The 22,643-nt window shown below is 42.4% G+C and overlaps 1 protein-coding gene across 1 annotated transcript in view; it reads right to left on the bottom strand.

Moving 5' to 3' along the window:
* Window positions 1-4,758: 4,758 nt before the first annotated feature.
* Window positions 4,759-22,643, bottom strand: part of PNPLA6 (patatin like phospholipase domain containing 6) — a 54,915-nt gene continuing 37,030 nt past the window's right edge. Inside the window, exons 23-34 of the mRNA XM_015815591.2 lie at window positions 22,504-22,622; window positions 21,928-22,084; window positions 20,719-20,835; window positions 20,269-20,338; window positions 16,374-16,490; window positions 15,768-15,884; window positions 12,010-12,158; window positions 10,853-11,005; window positions 8,989-9,105; window positions 8,440-8,536; window positions 8,040-8,155; window positions 4,759-5,631 (exon numbers count right to left, since the gene is read on the bottom strand). Of these exons, the coding sequence (XP_015671077.2) occupies window positions 5,551-5,631; window positions 8,040-8,155; window positions 8,440-8,536; window positions 8,989-9,105; window positions 10,853-11,005; window positions 12,010-12,158; window positions 15,768-15,884; window positions 16,374-16,490; window positions 20,269-20,338; window positions 20,719-20,835; window positions 21,928-22,084; window positions 22,504-22,622 (1,410 nt within the window). The 3' untranslated portion in view covers window positions 4,759-5,550. The remainder of the gene's footprint in view (window positions 5,632-8,039; window positions 8,156-8,439; window positions 8,537-8,988; window positions 9,106-10,852; window positions 11,006-12,009; window positions 12,159-15,767; window positions 15,885-16,373; window positions 16,491-20,268; window positions 20,339-20,718; window positions 20,836-21,927; window positions 22,085-22,503; window positions 22,623-22,643) is intronic.

The raw sequence follows: 22,643 nt of genomic DNA, 5'->3' as shown, positions 1-22,643 counted from the left end.
ACCGTACCTATCACACCACCCTCCGCCAGCCCCCCAGTCTCCTCCCTTACCACTCCGCGCCCCCCAGACAGGACCGGCCTTGGCCTCCGAGAGGACTCCCCTGGTTCCCCTCGGGCCAACCCCGAACCCCCTAAAAATTTAGAAAAACACCCCTCTAAGAAGGCATATAGTTTCCTCCTTCTTAGATCCCTCCATGCTGTCTCTGCGTGCCACCTCTCGGGGTTCCAAACCCCTTCATTAAGGCCGGCCCTTGGAATCGTGTTGGGCCATGCCTGCGCGATGGGGGAGTCGCGCAGGGCCAGCAGTTCCCTCCTGGAGTACAGTCCCGAATCGTAACAGGAGGTCCAACAGCAGAGTCGGGAAGGGGGAAAGTCCTCGTGGTGGTGGTCGAGGGGTTAGATGCAGTAAGTCCTTCTCTTTCCCTACTTATTTAATCTTTCAGGTGCTCTTTCCCTAACCTGGGACCTCTACATGTTTGGAAAGGACTCCTGGGAGACGCTTCATCAATAAAAATGAAAAACAATCACCCTCAAGCTCCATTTGTGCTCAGAGAAAATGTAAACTATTCTCCAAAAGATTTTTGTAAGAATCAGACTGATCTTCTCATGGGAATTATTAGTGGCTAAAGTAATAATTGGTAACTCAAAATTCCCTGCTTGTTTCACTTCTGAGGAGACCCAAGGAGAAGCAGGGAAAGAACATAACGGTAAAATATTTACTTTACATGACACTGCTTCTATGTTCAGTCTCGGGCTGAAGCTGGGACATCAATTTTATCAGTGTTCTTAGTATTGGGCCAGATGGAACAGTAGCCATGTCCACAACATATACAATCCACAGTTTACTGAATTAATCCAATACCTTAGATTTGCATGAAACTCTAAGCCACAAAAAACATTTTAGGGTATTATGCTGGTTAAACTAGTCATATGGAGCTGCTTTCTTCCCACTTTAGTCTAAGTATCCCAGGTCTCATCCCACTGTTTCTGTCATCCTGAGAACTGAGCAACTTCACCAGCATCCTTTTTATACCATCATAAACAGTATTTGCAAACAAGAATGGTTTTTAATATATAACTGTAGAGGAACTGGTGGAGAACCTCAGTCTTTCCCCCACCCAGTCAACATTGAGACCGCAGCACTTGTTTGTTGCAAACTGATCACCACCATAGCCATTTCTTGGCAAGATAGAAAAATATCAGATAGAAGCATCACCACATGAATTCATAACTGACTGACCAACTGCACTGCAACATGTGGGAACATTGAGGATCTACATTTACATGGAGGTAAGCATGCAGTAGAGTGCATTTTTGATTTAGATGAGGGGATACAAGGAGAACTCATCAAATTTGCAGATGACAAATTCCTCCAAGCTGGCAGGAATATACAACACTCCAGGAGATAGGCTCAAGATACATAATGATCTTGACAGTCTTGACCTAGCTAACAAAATGAAATTCAATGGTGAGAAAAGTAAGATTCTACATTTAGGTGATGCCTGGCTCAAAAGTAGCAACTGTGAGACAGATCTGAGTCCTAGGGGATAGCCACTTAAGTGTAAGCCAAAAGTGGGCTACAGCTGCCCCAAAATATAAAGTGTTTGAAGACATGAGGGGCTGACATAAAGTAGAGGGGGGTCAGCCTATTTTCCAAAACACCAGAAGGCAAGACAAGAAACAATGAATGGAATATAATCAAGGAGAGAAGCAACCTAGAACTAAGGAGAAATTTCCTAACAGTGAGAACAAATAACCAGTGGAACCGCTTCCCTTCAGAAATTGTGGGTGTTACATCACTGGAGACTTTTATGAAGAGACTGGACAGCCACTTTTCTGGAGTGGCATAGCGTCCCCTACTTGAGCAGGGGGTTGGACTAGAAGACCTCCAAGGTCCCTTCCAACTATGTTATTCTGTTAAAAAGTCAATGCAGTCCCAAGTTGCATCAACAGATGGTTAGTATCAAGATCATGTGAAGTGTTAGTACCATTTTATATTGCACTAATCACACTTGGAATACTGCATCCAGTTTTGGTCATGATAGAAAAAAGAAGTTGAGTCTCTAGAAGACGTGCAGAGAAGAGTAACAAAGATAATTAGGAGATTGGAGGATAAATCATATGAACATTTGCAGAAAGTGGATATGACTAGTCTAACAAAGAGAAGGAGTAGCAGTCTTCCAATATTTAAGAGACTACTATAAAGAGGAGGGGGTCAACCTATTCACCAAAGAACCTGAGGGCAGAAAAAGAAGTAACAGATGGAAACTTATCAAAGAGAGGTCCAGTCTAGAACTAAAGAGAAATTTCTTGACAGTGAGAACAATTCATCAGTGGAATGGCTTTCCTCCAAAAGTTGTGAGTGCTCCATCGCTGAAGATTTTTAAGAAGATACTGGACAGCCATTTGTCCAGAATGATATAGGGTCTCCTACCTGAGCAGAGATTTACACTAGAAGATCTCAAAGGTCCCTTCCAACTCTGTTATACTGTTATATTTTGTGGTCTAGGACACTAAAATAAAAAACCTATGAGAAAAAATTCCAGATCCATTGTTTCATAATATATTTACAACTATCTCATGTGGTTTTTAAAGTGTGTACACGCTTTTGGGCTACTTGTTCAGAAATCTTAGTCAAAACAAATGATTTTTGCAGAGGAGAAAACTCCATGGAGTGGGGCAGATTATAAAGTCTGCCCCTTAGAAGTCAGTTTCATGACAGTGAATCCCCCCCCAGGGTTATAGCTGGTGCACCCAGCATCCTGGGACAAATACAATGGCTTATTTTCTGTATGGCCTCCCCTGCCCCAATTCTCATGGCTATATTGCCAATTCCATTCAAGCTCTTCCATTCTGATCCTGGGACTGTTCTTTGTTCTAGGAACAGTCATCAGGTTTGATTCCACTTATCTGAGCAACTTAATTCACTTTCAAATTCAGGACATCCCTTTGGTCCCCCTGGTGACGCTCATAGCACAATAAGCTAAAATACATTTCCTCTTTCATTTCCCAGTCAAAAGGACATGCAGCTAGTCATACATCAAAGCCCACTATTCACTGGGCAAATCATTCCATTATTGTTATAGGTGACTTCATAGCCCTCATAGAAGGCTATGGACTTCATAGACTTCATAGAAGAGTTATTTATTTATTTATTTTAAAAATCAATTTGATAGATTTTCAGTATTCCAGGTAGTCAGGGCACTGCTGTTGCTCTTTCCAAGGCAAGAGGCTGCTGCTTCTGAAAGTCTTACTCACACCATACTAAAAGGAAGCAGTGGCCCAAGCTTCCTTTCCAGCTCATTTCCCCCTCCCTTTGGCTTGCCTTGATTTTACTAGTGCTGCAAACTAAAACATCATGGCTGTAATAGATGGATGACTATCCATCCACCCTTACCAGTGGACCAGGTGTGAGACACACCTTATGTTCAGTCTTATGCTATTGATGCACCAGGGCATTCTGAATAGTCCCTCCCTTGGTGCAGTCGCATCTCTGCTCCTTGCTCTACCATGGTATGTGGTCTGGCCAGCTGCTTGACTACCACCTTCACATTTACTCTGGAGACTGTCATGCTCTCCAACTGCTGCAACATATCATCATCCTCCCAACTCAGCAATTCTGCACTTAGGGCTTCTTCCACCTAAATGCAGTGGGGTAGACATTTCTCCTCATCATCTTGGTATTGTGTATCTGCAATGGTGAACTCGATTAATGCATTCTGAACATGCCCTATGCAACCTTCTCAGCAGCCAAAAAAAATGGCAAAGCAGTCTCTTTCCACCCAGATGTGGAACTGCTTTTGCTTCACCCTTAACATGTGTCAATGTTCTTTGCTTAGTACTCATTACTTGCCTACTGCCACTCAAGAGGCTGTAAGTGGATGTTGTTTTAGTGAGCTCATGGAAGGGATCAATTACTTGAGGGGCAGCTCCCTCCTCACTTTCTGCCTGGGAGGCTCTCACAATGCAAGTCAGTATCTCCAGAAGCAGTGGAGGATGGACACATGGAGAAGATATAAGAAGATCATCTACTGGAAATGATTAATATTATGCTTGTCATCATTTTATATATACAGTATATAAAATATGTTTTTTCTATGTTATTTTGGATTTTTCTGGTCTATTGTTTTTCTGTTGTAATGTACGCCTCCCCGAATCACACTACTTGAGTTGGATGACCTTATAAATCTAGTAAGCAAATAAATAAGTATAAGTAAGTATATACATAAATAAAGCCAGCCTCAGACAGTTTGTATGAGCAAAAGTACAACATTCAGAACTTCTAGTCTTTGCATATCCCTCTACCCACATTTTAGAAATATCCCAAGCTCCTGCCATTTTGCAGATTTGTGAGGCATACTCAAAGCTGTTGTATAGGGAAGGTTTTTTGTGACAACAGGGTGAACTCAAGAGGCCTCTTTGTCTGCAGTTATCCTGTACAACAATGCTTAATTAATGTGCTTTAGATTAGCATATTACCTGTATTTCAAAGCTTCAAAAATGGTTTAATTAAAAAGGCCTTTTGGTATTTGCTCCTACGGCTTGTAAGTTGGAAAGGATGTTGAAGATGGCTAGTCCAGCAGGACACTCTTGGAGCACATTCAGCTGTGTCCATAGTGAGGCTTTGGTTGGGTCTCTTGACTCTGAGACAGAAAGGCAAAAAATAGTTCCCTATTAAAGTCTCTCTCCCCCCTCCTCCAGCAATCGCTTGTCATTGCCAAAGCTGCAAGAATTTGCCATACTGTAGAGATCACCAATTATGAGCCCAGTATCATTTCATTTGTTTCATATAAAAAACAAACAGAAAACAGTTAGTGCAGTCCATAGCTTAACCTCTCTGGCTGGCTAGGAATGTGAAGATGTGCTGGGGCTGAGCTTGAAGCAGGACTAGATCAGCAAATGCAGAAACTATACAGACTTCTATACCTCTTTCAATGAAGGGCTGAAATAATTGCTAGTTTGGAGTGGAAAAGCTCAAGGAGCAGCAGGAAAATATGTTATATCACATCCTACTTTTTTGGTGTGGCTAAAAGGACAAAATCAGGCATCAGGAAATGACAGGAATCTGAATCGTTCTTTTCAGGCACTGCTATCATTTATCATCCCCTGTGCTGTGTTTAGTAAAGTGCTTTTCTGTTCTCCCTTGCTGCTTCAGAGTTATTACATGTCACAGCAAGCTAAAGGGAAAGGGTTAGCCACTGTCTCTCAATCTCATGCTCCTACCCTATAGACATGTCAGTCAATTCCAGATCTGAAAGTACCAAGACTGCCTGCCTTCCTGATCCTTTTACACAGCTAGAACTGGACACTGTTGCAGGTAGGTAATACTGTGCCACATCCATTATGCAATGCTTTACAGTTTGTGGCAGGAGGAACAATTCCAGCAGGTTTTCTGTAAGATCTTCAAAGACAGCAGCTGGTGCTAAAAGCATCCACAAGTTTCTTGACTGGGCCTGCCAGATAGTAAAACTTGTTACAGAAGTGATTTGGGGGAGCTGTACCTATGCAACACCTCATGATAAGTCCAAGAATTGGTCACAGAGATTCAGCATTAAGGCCCTTTGGGAGTTGTCAATTGGGTAGGAGGCGCCTGGGAGATTCCCTGGCGATGACGCAAACTTTTTTCTTCATCCTGTAGGAAAAAAAGACAACACTGCTGTGAATCAGATACCACTGCCAGTGGAGAATTGCCACCACAAAGTTAGTTGCTTGTCAGATTCTTGTGTAAAATTCAGGACCGATGCTAAAAAAGTGATGATGATGATAATAATAATAATAATAATAGAGTTGGAAGGGACCTTGGAGGTCTTCTAGTTCTCCAGTGATCTACCAGTGCAGGGAATACAGGATTTAGGAAGACTCCTCTCAAGTCAGTGGAATGCCAAACACAGTGCCAACATGACAGGTATGCTAATTTCATGCAACACCTGCTACTTATTATGGGGTTTCTTTTGGATTTGGTGAATCAATACTACATCAAATTTTCCCCCTGTTCAGGAAAGGCCAGAAAAATATAATAAAAAAATCTCAGAGTTACTCTCAGGGAGATCCCCTCCCTTGAAAAAACATGACATAACCCTGAAATGTTTCCTTAAAGCATGGTGCAACTGAAAACAGTTTTTGCTCAGCCATTCTAGATAAGACCGACCCAGAGGTTTCCATCTCACCAAACCAAAAGGAAACTTTATGGTAAGGATCAATATTCCATTCTCAATTTGTGCAAGGAGGCATCAAACAACAGGACAGAGGCAAGCTGATTTCATATCAAAGGTGGGTGGGAGGCTGTATTTTAGATCAGGGGTCTCCAACTGTAGCCCATCGGGAACTGGGTCGTGCAAGTGACGGGTCATGTGTGCATTTGTGTAAGCGGTGTGCATGCACATGAAACCATCCCCTCTCCTCCCCAAGATGGCCACTGGCGCCAGTCTGCAGAGCCAGAAAGGTCAAGGACCACTTGACAAAGGAAAGACACATTTTAGCAACTTTCAAAAACCTGTTTCTGCCAAAGCAAAAATTCCTCATTAAGAATAACCTAGCATTTATTTGGTTTTCATTTATTTGATTTTTATCCTGCCTTTATTTATTTTTGTTAAGTCAAGATCGCATACATACCTAGTCATCCTTCCTCCAATTTTCCCTACAACTACTCAGTGAGGGGGAGTTTAGATGAGAGAAGGAGTGACCCAAAGCCAACCAGCTTGTTTTCATGCCTAAGGAGGGTCTAGAACTCATTGTTTCTTAGTTTCTAGTCCAATATCTTACTGCCAATCAATCTGACACTACAACAGATGAAAAGGAAAAGGAAAGTAGGAGCTTATATATTGAAAAGAAATGTGCAATTTGATAGAAAGGAAAAAAACCCAGTACTTAAGGACAGTGATTCCCTAAAATAACAAAAGAGCAACTTAGAAAATGGATTTTTATAGTAAGTCATATAAGCCTTATTTTGTAAATAATCCTATTTAGTGAATTCAAATGGTTGCTCCGTGTTTATTGTTGTCAGGCCCAAATTCAAGACAGATTTGAATGCTGCGATAGGGCGGCCTCACTAATCACCAGAGGAGAGAAAAAGTTGACTTCCCTCTCTCTTCATTTTCTGGATCTGATGAATCTATTGATCTTTAGAAAGGACATTGAAGCATGACACTGGATGGTTGCAAGGGCAAGGGAAACCAGCCTGGTGCACAGTCATGCCTCCTAGAAGGCTGCTGATTGAAGGGCTGCAACATGGGAGTGAACACCTCAAACCATCAAAGGTGTTCAGGGAGAAGGAAGACTTCGTGCGCCACCCAAGGCCACATGGTAGTACAACAGGAAGAGGAAAGGGTAAAGGAAAGTAAGAAGAGAAATCAAGATGAGCAAAGGACACAGCATACTGTAGTTGGCAGCTCAGTGTGTAATGGCAGAGCAGAATGAGCAAATCACATTTCTCACAAGAATTTTTCAAATATAAAGAAAATACTCCCTGAAAATACAAAAAGAAACTGCTTTCTAGAAACCAAAAGCTTCCCATAACATGTTGTGTTGTGAAAGGAAAGAAGGTCTGGGACAAGAAATTGGAGTAAAATATTATAAACAGTTAGCAACTGTTTACAAGTCATGCATTTTGCATCCCATTACGTTTGTCTCTCTTCTGCCCTGGGGATAGCATAGCTGGTCAATTTGCAAGCAAATTAATTTTTAGTTGCCTCACCGACTTCTTCCTCTTTTGGCAGAGCATAGGGATTTCCCATAGAAATAGGAAAATATTCCTTGTATTCTACTGCTATCTAACCTTGTCGCTTGCTCTTTAGACTACAGTGGTCCAAAGGGAAAAGTCAGCTTGTTAGGGGGAAATTCAGCTTTTAAACTGTCCTTTCTTGACAGAAGAAAAGCACAAACAACATATTCATGTTCCAAGGACGGAAATACTGTCCTTGCATTGTTCATGACCTAGGAAACAGGAGCCATATTTCTCAAGGGCTGAATGCCAGATGCCAGCTCCCATGCCAATCCAACTCTTCTATGGACAGGCTCCTCTTGAGCTCAGAGAGGACTTACTGTTTCAAAGATAGCATTCTGTTCAGCAGGAGCAAATAGTAATTCCTGCCCCTCTTCCTCCCGTACAGCATCCATTCCTTCCTCCTCATACTCAGTTAGATAATCTGACTCTTCTCCTGGTTATGGACAAAAAAGGCTTTGGTAAACTTTTATAACATTTTCTTCCTCATAGCACAGAAACCACCTTCAGTTCTTTGCTTAGTAGCCACTTCTTTGTGTAAATGGATTTCTCCCATTTTATTCTGGAGCACAGGGTCAAGTATACACAGAAGTCAATTAGACTACTCTTATTAAGTCTTTGGATTAGCAGAAAGGTGTCTCAGGACCACTTGCTGAGTTGGGATGAACTCAGTGCTGTGACATCTAAATTGAACTCAGTAAACACTGATACTGTACTCACCATCAGCATAGCCCTCAGACAGATAGCTCTTGGCTGGCTCAATGCGAGAGATAATCTCTGCCAGATCTGTGAATCCTCCACTAGGACACATCAACACCTTGGGAATGAAAAGAGATGCCAACATTATCTGAAGCTATCTTGCCACAATGTAGTTGTGCAATTTAAGTCTGATTCAATTTGAATATTCATATTAATTTGGAAAACTGATTTGATTTTACCATTTGAACTGATCTGGAAAATCAGGTTTGACTACATTAAATTTAATTTGAAACACTGTAAACCTATATCAGGTAAGTTACTGCTGTAACTCTGAGCACTCTGGATAGAAAGACTGGGTATGATCCCTTAAATAATATTGCTGGGCAACTTAGACTCATTATTCCATGAACCATATGATACCTATTTAAGCACATCTGCACTTCTCAACCTTTGTTGTTTGGGAATAGCTAGAACTCTGATTCTTTATTATTACTTCAGATATTTTTTTTCTAATTAGCAGGAGAAGTTACAAGTAGACAAAATTTTGGCAGTTCCTCCCCTTATACTTACATCCATGCGTTTGCTCTCATAGAAGTCTGCTGAGTGCCGGTCCTGAACCATTTTTTCAATTATATCACCGCGGCACCAACCACCAAATACCACTTTTCCATGCTGATAACCTACATCCTAAAGGAGAAGGATAAAGAGAAGTTACTCCAGAATAGAGGTAGTCCTCAACTTATGACTATAACCGAGCCCAAAATTTCTGTTGCTAAGCAAGACAGTTAAGTGAATTTTGGCCCATTTTAAGACCTTTCTTGCCACAGTTGTTAAGTGAATCACTGCAGTTGTTAAGTTAGTAACATGGTTGTTAAGTGAATCTGGCTTCCCCATTGACTTTGTCAGAAGCTCACCAAAGGTGATCAAATGACCCTCTGGACACTGCAAGTGACTTAATATGAGTCAGTCACCCAGCATCTGAATTTTGATTACATGACCACAGGGATGTTGCAATGGTTGTAAACATGAAAAACGGTCATAAGTCATTTTTTTCAGTGCCGTTGTAATTTTGAATGGTTACTAAATGAACTGTTGTTAGTCAAGGACTTCCTGTATTCTGATCTGTAGGAATATTTCAAGAAATGATCTGTACTAGACTTCAGATCAATTGGGACTAACACTAATTCCAGCTAACATGCAAAGCAAATCTAGGATCCAATTCTCAAGAAAATGAGCCAAGGAATTCCAAAGGAAGTCAAACATGTTTCAATAAGACTAGAAAAGTGTACCCAATACAACTTTATTCCCTGCATCTCAATGGAAGACACTAGCCAAGGGCATTTCTGCAGGCAGTAGTTGTTCGGGATCTTATAGTGTGGAAGGGGCAAATCAACAATTTTACACTGTTATGTATCCAGGTTAAAGGGATGATGTTAAACCACTGAAGATAAGATAATCTTTATTGTCATTTTCTTTACTGTGGGCACAACGGCACACATCAAAAATGAAATTTAGTTGCCCGCTCTCAAAGTGAAACACATACATGATGCACACCTAAACATACTATATACAACTTATGTACAGACCCACACCCCTACATATACATAAAAAATAAATATTAAATACTGTCCATCTTGAATACATAACGGAAGGAGGAAGCTTGAGAGTTCACAAGGTTAATGTTGTATGGAATGAAACTATGGCTGAATCTGGATGTTCTGCTACGGATACCACGAAGCCTCCTCCCAGAAGGTAACAAGGAAAACAGGTCGTGAATAGGATGTGTTAGTGTCCCAGATAATCTTACGGACTCTGCTCAAGCAGCGCTTCTGTGCTATGTCCTGGATGGGAGGGAGGGAACTGCCAATGATCTTTTCGGCCATCCTCACCACTTTCTGCACCGCCTACCTGCTTTCAAGGACACAACTTAGCCCTCCAAGCTAGGAATTTTTAAAAATACTTCTGGGTATAGCCAGCTAGAAGGCAGAAATATAGAGATTAGAGGAAAATTTTCAGATTATCTGAATGTATTGCCTCTAGATGAAGAAGAGGACTGGCAATTAAAAAAAATGGAAGGCTTTCAGTTTTCCGCTGTCATATACTGGAATGCGTTTTCAGTTTGGTGATCCCTGACGGAAGCCTACAATTTGGGCAAAATGTAACTGCCAATCACTAGGATTTAGATTAAATCTTGAGACTGATTTGAATGACAGCTCATTCTTGGAATGTACTGTATGCTGGAGAGAGATTTAAATTTTAAAAAGTATGCTAAAGATGCTGTTTTCTCTTTGATAGTGGATAACAGATTGCAAAGTTGGTCTTTCTCGGTCCTGTGAATCAGCAAGATGAGGCTGCTTCACAGCAGCCCTTTGAATGTAGGAATGCCCCCTTTATGATTTATTACTGCGAAATAACAGCCGGCCCTCAAACTCACATAGATTTCGTCGAACTTTCCGAAGTCCATGGTTTTGAAGCGATCGATGGGAGGGCGAATGTACTCACAATATGAACTGCTCTTCACCACCTCCAGCTGTCGCACACATGAGACGTAAGCTAGGCGGGACTGGATTTCCGCCATGTCAGGTACCTGAAAGGCCAAGGTGCTCATTGGTCATAGAGAGATATGTGAGGAGATTCCTCTCTGAGCTTCCTTAATCAGCTACCCCTCCTTCTAAATAGCCACATGTAGATTGCACTGTAATGGTCCAAATGGGAGGCGAGTAAGGCACAAATGGCCATTCCCAGGACCTAGAAAAGGGTATAACTGGCATACAAGATGGATTTGTGCCTCTTGGTTATGGTTCTAACATGATTATGACCCCAGTGAAAGAAAGACAGGATGGTAAGATGACTCTGAGACACAATTGAAGAATCTTAGCAATCATACTGAACTTGCCAGGAATATTAGAAGTATTTTCCAGTCCAACCCAGCCTGAACCTGCAGAACAAGCTTAGAAAGACAGAGCATGTAAGCCATATCTGTAACCAGCCTTTGGTAATCTTGTCCTATTAAGACATGCTGCTTTACAGGAAACCACTGTATTGTGAAAGGCTTCTGTTAGTCAAGAGCAGTATTTAATATGCCAATCTGTTAACAATTCTGCAGATTTTTAGAATTATTCTACTTCTAGGTATTTAATAAATATGATTGTTATGTAATGAAAAGTGTTATCTGACCCACTTAAAGTGCCATCCTATACATGAACTTTGCTGCTGGAAGGCTTTAAGATTTTGTGGAAGCTTTATTAGATAAGATAAACTACCACCATGAGAAAGATGCCAATGGAAGACCCCAAATTAGAGATAGAACTGGCTCTAATCCAAGACATCCAAGCAAATGTAGCAGAAGAAGCCAGAGATTTATTTTCACATGCACTATTCTCACAAGATCTCTAGTATTCATGCAATGACATTTTATGCAGTGGTCTCAGCAAATAAAAATAGAGAAAGATTGAGAAACATTGTAATTTAAATGCTTAGAAAATGTAACAGAAACAATTCCTTGAAGAGAATTCACCCAGCTAGTATCAGACTGGCATATCCAAGCAGGAATCTCCACCCACAAGCTACAGGAGAAAGAGAGAGACTCACCTTGACCTTCTCAGCCCAAGGGTTGAGACGTTTCCACAGCAACCACCAACCTGACAGACTATCCCCATAGTTGCAGAGGTCAGTCTCATCCTGGCTTCCCACATCAATGGCAATGACTTTCTTGGCACCCATGTTACGAGCAATGTCAGCTACATTTAAGGGGGGAGAAAGAGGGAAATGTTTCAGGGGAAAGACAATGTGAAGAGACAAAAGCTAAGAACATGCCACCACCACCACCAAATCAGAGAGTTGGGGAGAGCATTTTTTGATGTTGTAGAAGGTAATTCCCTCTGACCAACTTTCCTTTCTCAGCATTAACATCAATCAATTGGGCCTCCTTTATAGGAAAAGCGGTTTGTCATCATGAATATAATTTCTTTGCCCTGCTGAAAACTTTGGAATAGCAACCTCTTAACTAGCTACAATTGGTCCTAGAAGGGACAGCATCTCCCTTTATATTTATTTTTGGAGAAAGGTCTAGACCAGGGGTGTCAAACTCGCAACATCACGTGATGTGTCGCAACGTTTCACGACTTTTTTTGCCATTGCTGGCAATGGAGTGGGCGTGGTTTCACTATGATGCATCCGGCCTGTGGGCTGACAGTTTGACACCCCTGGTGTAGACAGAAGGAAGGACAACTTGAATAACTTAAGTGTTATTCAATAAAGCAACATGAAGCAGCTGACATGCTTTCAGTACTGGGCAAACATTTATAGAAATAACTGTGTATTACATAGACAGCAGAAGAGTTGGCTTTTCCTATTCTTATTTAGACATTATTCTTATAAGCTCTTAAGAGCAAAAGAATAACAGTAATGGGGGAGAAATCCTGCTGCTTTAGCTTTCTCTAACCTGGAGTCTTTCAAACCTGCCAACACTTACACTTTGAAATTCCTAACCAGCATAGCTTTTAATGGGAGTTAAAATCCCAAATACCTGGAGGACAGCATGTTGGAAAGTTAACTGTTAATTCAATTATATTAAATAGTACACCAGCTCTTTTAGCCAGCCCCAATTATTTGTAGCTTCCCATTTGAAACTTGCATGTTGGCTTAAAATGGCATCTACTCTGTGGCTTGCAGAATGTGTAAGTGCAAGTACCTTCATGTAAAACTGAACACAGTGGCCTTTTATTATTATCCCATATGCAGGGGGGTAGATAATGGTAAAAATATGAGGTAATGCCTCCTTGTATTTTCAGAGGCAACAAGCAGATAAACAGAGGAAGAGGTTTAATATTCTTCATACTAGTTGCATAGTTACAAAAATATAGCAAAGAATATACAATGTGGTCAATTTACAAAATGCTTCAAGCTTAAAGCACACAAAAACTTACTTGCTGGAATGGACAATATGGCAAATACACAATTATTATTTCTCAGAAAACCAAGCAACACAAGAAGCATTTGGCAAAGCCAGCTCAGGTTTGTTAAATCATAGCCTTTCTCAGTTCGGGCCTGAGAAGGCCTTTTCCAGGAAAAAAGATTGCTTGCCCAGCTAGGAATGATGCTGAGAAAATGGTGGGTGAAACAGACTTAGAAAAGTTTACATAAATAAGTGAAGATCTAGAAAGCAAGTCACTTTAGAAAAATCTTGATAAGGAAATAAGTAAGCTTAGCTCCAGGGAGCCAAAATTATAAAGAAAACACCAGAATATGCTGATATTTCATGGACATTTCAAGAGAAAGAACCAGCGAGCACATTTATTTGTTCCCATAAGTACAGAAACAAGAAAACACGTACCTAAATTTAAGAGAAATATCTGGAAAAGAACAATTTGCAATAAAGCTAATATATAAAGACATGACAAATAACATATCTAGAATGCTTAAGAAATCATTCATTGGAACCAAAAAGTAGGTTTATTGTCCATTGAATGATTATCTAAAATTCTGTGAATTCTGTCAGTTTACATACCTGCCACTTGCAGGGCATGTGCTGGGCAAAATGGAACAAAGCTCCATAAAAAGTCATCTGAAATGCAAACCTTGGGAGAAAATGTGGAGATCATAGTTTGGTGAATATTCAGAACCAAACTAAGGACTATGCAGGACATCCACGAGTCTCCCAGGGTCTTCATTTCATAAAAAGTAACCATACTGGGGAAGGGAGTCTGGGGCATGAGGAGAGATCTAGTCTATTTCCAAATGCAAATTCTCTTCGAGGTTTTCTAGTCAACCCCCTGCCCAAGCAGAAGACACTATGCCATTCCAGACAAATGGGGGGAAATATACAGTGGCTTATATAGTCTGTGATGTTTTCCATCTACAGCCAAGAACAAATCATGGGGGAGAACAGAAATTTCCATCAGGGCAGTAATATGAATGATATTAATCCCCTCTTGCTCACACAGAGTGGGATGGCTCTCAGTGAAAGCCCAACATCCCAGATTCTTGCGATTTAAGCCAAATTTTGTTTTCTGACCATTTAAAAATAGTAGCAAAGGAGACCCTAAAAATGTTTTCATTACTCCAAATACTGCCGTCTTAGTTCAATTCTCGTCTCTTACCCCACCCTTTAATGGCTTCTATTGGAGGTCTTTGATCAACCACATCTTATTTGGTTGCATGATAACAAGAGGGACAACAACCGCTCTCTCCCAGCCTGGTGAGCAATGCCAATCTCATTGGACCCGGCAATGGACAATCTGTCAAGCGAGCCAAAATATCTTCTGCAGATCTTTTCTTCTTCTCCCTCTAGTGATCAGCAGCCCAAACTATAGCTGGCCAAATATTTCTTTGAAAGCAGAGCTCAGTGGTACCTTGAATGGGAATCAGAACATCTGATCCTTAAAATTAAGACAATCTCAGCCTGCTCTCTGGCAGCTACTACTTCCACAGCATGCAGCAAGGAAACTGCATGGCAATACAACTGAGTTAACCCCTTCACTCCAACTCAGGTTTTCCTAGTAGGATGTCCCAAACAGAAGATGCATGGTACATGATTTGGCTCTGGCTTTCATGATTTTTCATTTGCTGTTTTCCCCCTCATTTAGGTGAAAAACTTAATTAGGCTTTAGTATGGTGATGGTGGTAGGACATTGCTCATGCCTTTCAAACTTTTGGGTTGCATTTTATCTAAGTTTTCTTATATCTGTTTTGCTTTTTTAAGCTATCAGTGTTTCAAACACAGTGAAAATCTATTCTGAGAAGCTTTGAATCCCTTCCTTTGTGGCCAGAGAGCTCCAAATGGGCTCTTGCTAGTTTGATAAAGTCACCAGTCTTAAAAGTCTCTCTTCCCCATATGGCCTCCTCCGGTCCATGTTAGAGACCAGAAAACAATGAAATCCAGACAGATGTAGCCTACATGCCCTGAGAAGATAGCAGGTTTCACTTGGGGTCTCCTAGGTGCAATATATTCTTTCTTACTAAACTCTTCCCCTCCTTTGGCACAGATGTGTTTAAAGTTATGAATTTTTATCATCTGGAGGAGCAGTCAACAAAGAGTTCCTGCCAGCACAACAAAGGCAGTTTGCATGAAATCTGAGAAGGTAAGCTGGCAGCCACCAGAACCTTCTGCACTAGATCTCACAGCAATTGCTGCTGTCTTATTTCATAGAAAACTGGGATTTCAGTGGCTCCTTAAGCCTGCCCCCCCCCTCTCCGCACCAGGATATTTGCTTGGTATTTACAGCAGAGAATAAGAGAGATTCAGGGTGAAATAATGGAAGCCAGCCTCAGACCAGTCAGGCTTCACAGCCATCCTTCTCCTCCAGCAGATGGCTGCCCTGCTGTCACCAAGAGTGCCCAATACTTGCCTGGAAGGTTGTTGATGTAGCCGCCATCCATCAGTAAATTGCCGTCCTTGGGGTCGCAGAGTGGCGGTAGGTACCCGGAAAGGGTCATGCTAGCTCGCACATACCGCCACAGCGAGCCTAACCATGTGGGAACAAATGCAATCAGAAGAACAGAGAGACACCCAGAGCAGCAACGAACCCTTCAGAGAGGGATGGATAGAGGTGCAGCCCAACTTCAGCCCAGCTGCTCAGGCAGAATTCTGCACAGCACTTTATCAAGCAGCCAAGTAATATGCAGCCATCAGATTCATCACCCTGAGCCCAAACGTGGCCAGGTAGCCCGCTAAGCTTCCAAATCTACCTGGAAGCCAAGCAAGGCAATGCTTTGCATGTACTACCTAACAACCTAGTTTTCTGTGCCATGCAGAATTGCTGGCCTGAGCAAAAAGTGGTTGTGGGCAGAATCTAGGCTTGCCACCCCAAGCTTGTCATGCCCAGCCCTAGCAAAAGAAGGATGACAGTGGTTCGGAAGGAGGAAGCCACATCAATTCACTGCCTCCATCCCTCTGACCCACCTGCGTCCCCAATGTCCATCAGCCAAGATAGTGAGGCAAATGTGATGCTGACCTGGGACATTGTTAACATAGCAGCCATCCACAAGCAAGTGACTGTCCTTGGGGTCGCAGAGAGGAGGCAAATAGGGGGTGTAAGATGCACTGGCCCGGACGTAGCGCCACACGCTGCCTGCCGGATGAAGATGGAAATTCAATCAAAGGGAAGGTGGGAGAGGAGGAAAAGAAAGAGAGCACAGGACAGGAAGTGACATCATGAGAGAAGCTTCAGAAAGACAAAATGCACCTGCGACAAAAGGGAGTTTATGGAATGCTTTCCTCAATGTAGCACCATCTTCTTGCCCAACTGGCTTTCCCCTTTCAACTAATGTTCCTTTCAGCTCTTGTAGGTAAATATATCATTCCTAATCTTTACTGATGAGGGTTTTGATGAGAGCTACAGTTGTCATGGATAACTCCATAGTCATGAGTAGACAACATTTCCTGGTCCCTGTGACCCAGTACTCTGACACCACATGGATTAATCTGTCCTTGGCAAGTCATTTTTCTCTCTTGCTGCTCCCAGCCATTGGCCAAAGGCACTCAAAGACTAGGACTCACTACAAGACAGTCTCAAATCAAGGGAGTCCAGTTTTATGGGGAAGAGTAAAATCCCTTCTTATGGGCAAGCATATAATGCAGCAATACAGAAAACTCAAGAGAAATGGTTCTACAATCCATCAAGATCAAGAAGTCATGCTTCAAAACAGGAGGCTGGACTCTCTGATCACAGGGAAGCCAGATTGCTCCTGCCTATAAAATGGTCACAGAGGCGTACTTGGATAAAAAGGAATGATAAAGAACCTAAGAGGAACCTAAGAAGTTCTGCTGATTGAAAGGAATGGAAACTGTATACCAGGGCTTTTCAACTGGTGGTATGCTTACCACCTGTGGTAAATTAGCACGTGGCAGGTGGTACGCAGCCAAGTGTAGTGGGGGAGGGAACGAGCCAGCGCAGTGCAGGACTTACTCTGAGAGAGTCCTCCAGAGCTGCAGAGTGGCTGGGGTGGGGCAAGGGCTCCAGGCTCACCCGGAAGAGAAAGGAGGAAGAGGGGGGGCGGAGACAGGAAAGGCTATAAAAGGAGGCAGTTTGGGTGGGAGAGGGAAAGAGAAAAAGAAGCAGCCTTGGGAGGAGGCAGAGTCAGCTCTAGCTGTACCGAAGGGAAAGGAGGAGGGTGGGGGGAGAGGAGAGGAGATCAAGCAGGCCGGCCAGGGGCTGGCAGCAACAAACAGGCAAGAAATGCAGTGGGGGAGGGGTTGCCCTTCACGAGGAATGAAGAAAGACAGCAATGAAGAAAGGCAGCATCGGCTGGAGGTGAGGGAGGGAGGGAGAGAGATGGAGAGTGTAAGGATTCTTATGTGCTTTTGAGACTTTGAAGTTCTGGGTTTTGTGCAATGTGGACTTTGTGTTCTTAAGGAACACAATGTGGCAATTTCTATTTGGCTGATATCTCGTGTTAGCTTCTATTGCTTTGCTATTGTTAGCTATAAGTTTTGCTGCAAGGAATTTTGAAGTATTTTTCTCCTGAATGGATTTTGCCTGCAACATTCCTTTACTTATGAATGGAGCCATTTGGGGAAGCTGCCTTAGCCGGCAGCCAGTACTTATTTACATTTTGTTTTCTTCCTTAAGTGCCAGCTGCGCTCCTTAACTTTTCTTTCTAGCCAGTAGCAAATTCTTAAAGGGGAATGCGCCTTTTTAAGCTAGTTCCCTCAGCGGCTTGTCTTTTCTGTCTCTGAAGGCTTTTCTTTGTTTGATGAATATATGAAAGAGGGAAAATATGGTGGTTTTTTTTTCAAATTCTTCCTTCAGAAGGAGATGGGCATAAGAGGGAGGCAGGGAAGGAGGGAGGGAGGGAGGGAAGGAAGGAAGTCTTGCCTTAGTACTTGGCCACCAGCAGCTCTGCCATTGACTTTGCTTGTCAAAAGGTTGCAAAAGGGGATCACATGACCATGGGACACTGTAACCATCATAAATATGAATCAGTTGCCAAGCATCCAAATATAAATCACCTGACCCTGGGCATGCTGCAATGGTCATAAGTGTGAAAAATGGTCATAAGTCATTTCAGTGCAATTGCAACTTTGAACAGGGTTTTTTTTTTTGGTCAACAAGTTTTTGACACCTTGCTAGGTGGTACTCGAATATTGCCATATCCTAAAAGTGGTACAATCGGTGAAAAGGTTGAAAAGCCCTGCTGTATACAACACAAGTAGCACAACAATTCACTTGCAAAAAAGAAGAAGGTAGGGACAATTAAGTATTTTTTGAAGATTGCAACTACCAACTATTGCCAGAGTCTGAAAGCTGCACCTGCCTGGCCTAGCTTGCTATCCCCCCACCAGGTATGAGAAGAGAAGCACACTTGTCCCCATAAGGAAAGACACCAAAAACTGTTTCTCACTTAAGTACTGCTCGAAGGAAACCTAGCACTTCTAAGGTAGGCCATTCTGTGCTTCACCTCAACAACCTCACATATGCAGGTGAGGAGCATTGGTACTGAAGCTCCTCCACTTTAACTTGAAAGTTCTGTTTTCTTACATGAATAGACCTTCCCCTACCTTACAATTTGCCAACCTCAATACTGCCTACCTACCGGAGACAGAAGAGAAAGTGTTAGCTCTGTTAGGAAGGGAAGGAGAGTAGGCAGAGAATGAGAGCCAGGCAATTACAGCCTCTCCAGCCCCCGCCCTGCAGATGGGCATGGCTGCCAACAATGTCCCAGATGAGATCTGAAGTTTGCTGCAGCCAGGGGAGGCCAGGGGGGTGTCACAAAAACCTCCCTCCTCCCTTCACATACAATCCATCCCTCTCTGAAGCTGATTTCAAATTCCACTCATTCATTAGGTTTCACTAGCAATGATTCTTCCCCCTCCCTCCTCCAAAAATAAGCAGTGTTTGAATAACTAGCAACCCACAGTTTCTCTAGAGGAGCAGAGTTGGGAAACTTGATGCAACAGCCAGGCTACTCCAATAAATAAAAGGAACAGAACAAATGGCAGAACAGTTAGTGGGTTTAGTGAACAGCAGCAATGTTACCAAGGAAAGGCAGATTCAAAGCTAGCCAAGATTATTAAGAGACATGGCAAGTGGCTCAAAGAAGCCATAGATTGTAGGAGTTCTTTCCATTCTCCATTTTGCCTTTTCAGCAAAAGAATGTTTGCTGAAGGCTTAAGGCTAAGATCATGATGCACCCAAGCACGCTACAGATGTTCTCACATAATGTTCTCCCTCCCTATTTACTCCTGGAGGAAGATAAGATAGGAATGGTCTTCTTAAGCTACACCAATGATCATTCTAATAGACAAACAGCACTACTATATATTTCCTACCTCTATATATACAATAGGCTTCAGGCAAATTCCTACCACCTCCCCAGATGGCATCATATTCCCTGACCTTGCCGGAAAAAAGGTGACCTTCCTCTAATGAAGGGTTCTTCAGACATGTGCAGTCCCAAGCAAGCCCTGCAAGATCTTTGAGAGTTCTAAAATCTATCCAAATGGAAATATTCATTTCAAACAGTGAAAATTATTGCTGGACACAAACATAAGGCAATTCCCAGGAAACCACCTGGCACAACTCTCCTCAGCATGAGGCTGCAAAAGTGCCAGTACTGTTGTGGAAGGACACTTCAGGGTTCAGGTAGAGGCATACATCTTTTTAACATCTGGCCATTTTGTCTTGCACTTTCTGAAACTTAAAAAATACCAGAGGCCACAAAATAGATGTGGGTGGATCTCCTGTGGCCTCAGGAGCCCTTGGTGCATCCCTGCTCTCTAATATTTTGTAATTCATTTCCTTCTGGCTTCCCTGGCTCCTGCTGAAGTTCAGGAGAGAGCTGGAGGAGGAATGCATGCTGAATTATTAGTCAGTCATGACTACTGTGCTGGAGGAAAGATTCACTTACCATCTTTATGCACACGCATGGCAGAAGCTGTGATGTCTGTTGTCACATTAAAATATGGGAGCCACAGATCCTTCAGTTGACAAAGTGGAAGAGAATGAAAATCACATGGAAGGTCACAGTAAGTGAGAGGGAGAAAGGCTACAATGATTTGTACATTTACTGTATCCCGAATATGTGCACATACATTAACCCAAATTCTGCAGTTTACTGCAGTTCATTTGATCAATAAGGGAGAAATTGTGCAAGCGGCCTAATTTATGTGTTTTCTGGCCACCACAGGACCAAAATCTGGACCAAAATTAGCACCGATATTTTACTTCCCCTGGGTTTTGGAAACACCTACTATGGCTATTATGTGAAAACCTTTCAGACTGATGGATTTTGTGCAGCAAGTGGTCTTAGACCTTCAGCACTTTGTAGCTCATTCCTGTGTTGCTGAGAAAAGGATACCTCAATCTGTTTATCCTGGAACACTTTGTGAATACTGGTGTTGAAGGCAGAGCCAGAGAACATGGAGGTGATGGGGTAGGTGAGATCCAGCACAGTTGCAAACACTGAATTCATACTCTGTAGAAAAGACATGAGGCAGGAAACAAGCCATGAAAGACCAAAGACCACTGCATCATGATCTTTCCGGGAACCAGGGAAATAATGAAGACAGCAATCTAAATAATTTCTTCTCTGAACAAATGCAATACAGGCCACACCAAAGAAGAAAGAGGGGCATTCATTGCAATAAGTATAAAACAGAAATGGGAAGGGGTTAGAGAGTACTGGATGTGACATATCCGCATACATTATAATACCTACAGTTACACCATTTTTATATTAAAAAAACCTGATTTCAACCTGTTGAATTAACATGTTTAAGCAAAAAGACTATTTAGCTATGTTCCATCAGCTGTAAAAATATGGCAGACCCCAAGAAGCCTGGGGATCATGATGCATTTCTTCTGCAGGAGCTCCAAAACACCAATACATGCTGAATCCTTAAGCCAAAACAGCTAATTCATGGCTTCAGGATGAACAATCACTTTTTGTTGGACATGGAGCATCCTGAGATACTGCAATATAATTTGAAGGTGAATAGCTGAAACATGGGAATGTGATTTTCTGTGCATGGATGCATTAGGCCTCCAATCAACATTAGCTCTATTTCAATTTGTCCCCCACTGGAAACAGCCAGCTCCTAAATGATAAGGTTGCATTTTATAACACTTTCTTCACCCCTCAACCACTGAAACAGTTCTGCATAAAACAATCCCTCTGTTAAAACAACCTATTGCTTTCTGGCACTTAGGGAGACTAAGCTGGCAAAAAATTCAAAGAAGACAGCTACTCTACCACCTCACTTAATTTCCTTTATCTAGTCTGTGATGCTTCAGTTCCTATGCACCATACTCCAGACTGAAATTGCTGTAAAGAACCCCAGAACCTTTTCTCAGTTGCCAAAGGTTAGGCTCATGTATTTTGGTAAACAAACAGTGCAAATCTACCCTCATCTATTCAGAAGGAAGTTCAGGTGAGATCACTGGGATACAAACCCATTCAAGTATTTAGAGGACTGTAGCTTCAATAGCACACCTTCTCTTTTTGCTGTTTCTCTCAGCACTACTATTCTCCTACCTACTTTCCTTCCAGGTTTGAATATATGCTCACCTTTGCCCATTCTCTGGCCCGCTGCTTTGTGCGCACTGCACTCCTCTCCTCTGCATAAAGGGCCCCTATGAAGGAGCCAATCGAGGTGCCGCCAATCAGATCGATAGGGAGACTAGCTTCCTCCATGGCTTTGATCACTCCAATGTGAGAACAACCTCTGTGGGCAAGGGAAAGAACATCCTTGAAGCAAATCTGCTTCTCAATGTATCTTTGGTGTTCTCACCAAGTCATGAGAATGAGGCTGAATCTTTCATGCCTCTACTGTCAGGGAGGAGCCAAAGGTGGGAGTGGTTAAAAAAAAGTATGGTGGTAGTAGTAGTCAACATTGATAGGTTAGTGGTGCTAGTCAAAAGTATAAGCTTCCATGTTAAGGAGTACAGACCTCCCAACGTCTCTAAAATCCAGATGGGGAGAACAGTGGGATCCAGAAAAATTAGCCCATGGTGAGGGAAAAGTCACATCCTTCCTGCCTTTGGGAGATGCAAGTTCCCTAGTTTTGATGCATTGTTACCCTGAAAACTCTCCTGGCCCTCTTGATGCCAAGCAAACATTTCCTAATTCTTTGGGGCATATTACCTGGCTCCACCACCACCCAGAACCAGAGCGATGGTATTGCCTGTAAGGACTCGTGCCAGACGGGAGAAGTCACTGTGACGATCCGCATTCTTTTCAAAGACTTTCCCATACATCTCTCTCTATAGTGAAGGATGGGAAGG

Source organism: Protobothrops mucrosquamatus, unplaced genomic scaffold, assembly GCF_001527695.2.
Source record: "Protobothrops mucrosquamatus isolate PMUCROS unplaced genomic scaffold, P.Mucros_1.0 scaffold352, whole genome shotgun sequence".
NCBI classification, from domain to species: Eukaryota; Metazoa; Chordata; class Lepidosauria; order Squamata; family Viperidae; genus Protobothrops; species Protobothrops mucrosquamatus.
Note: the sequence above shows the minus strand (reverse complement) of the source record. Positions and strands in the feature narration are given on the sequence as shown.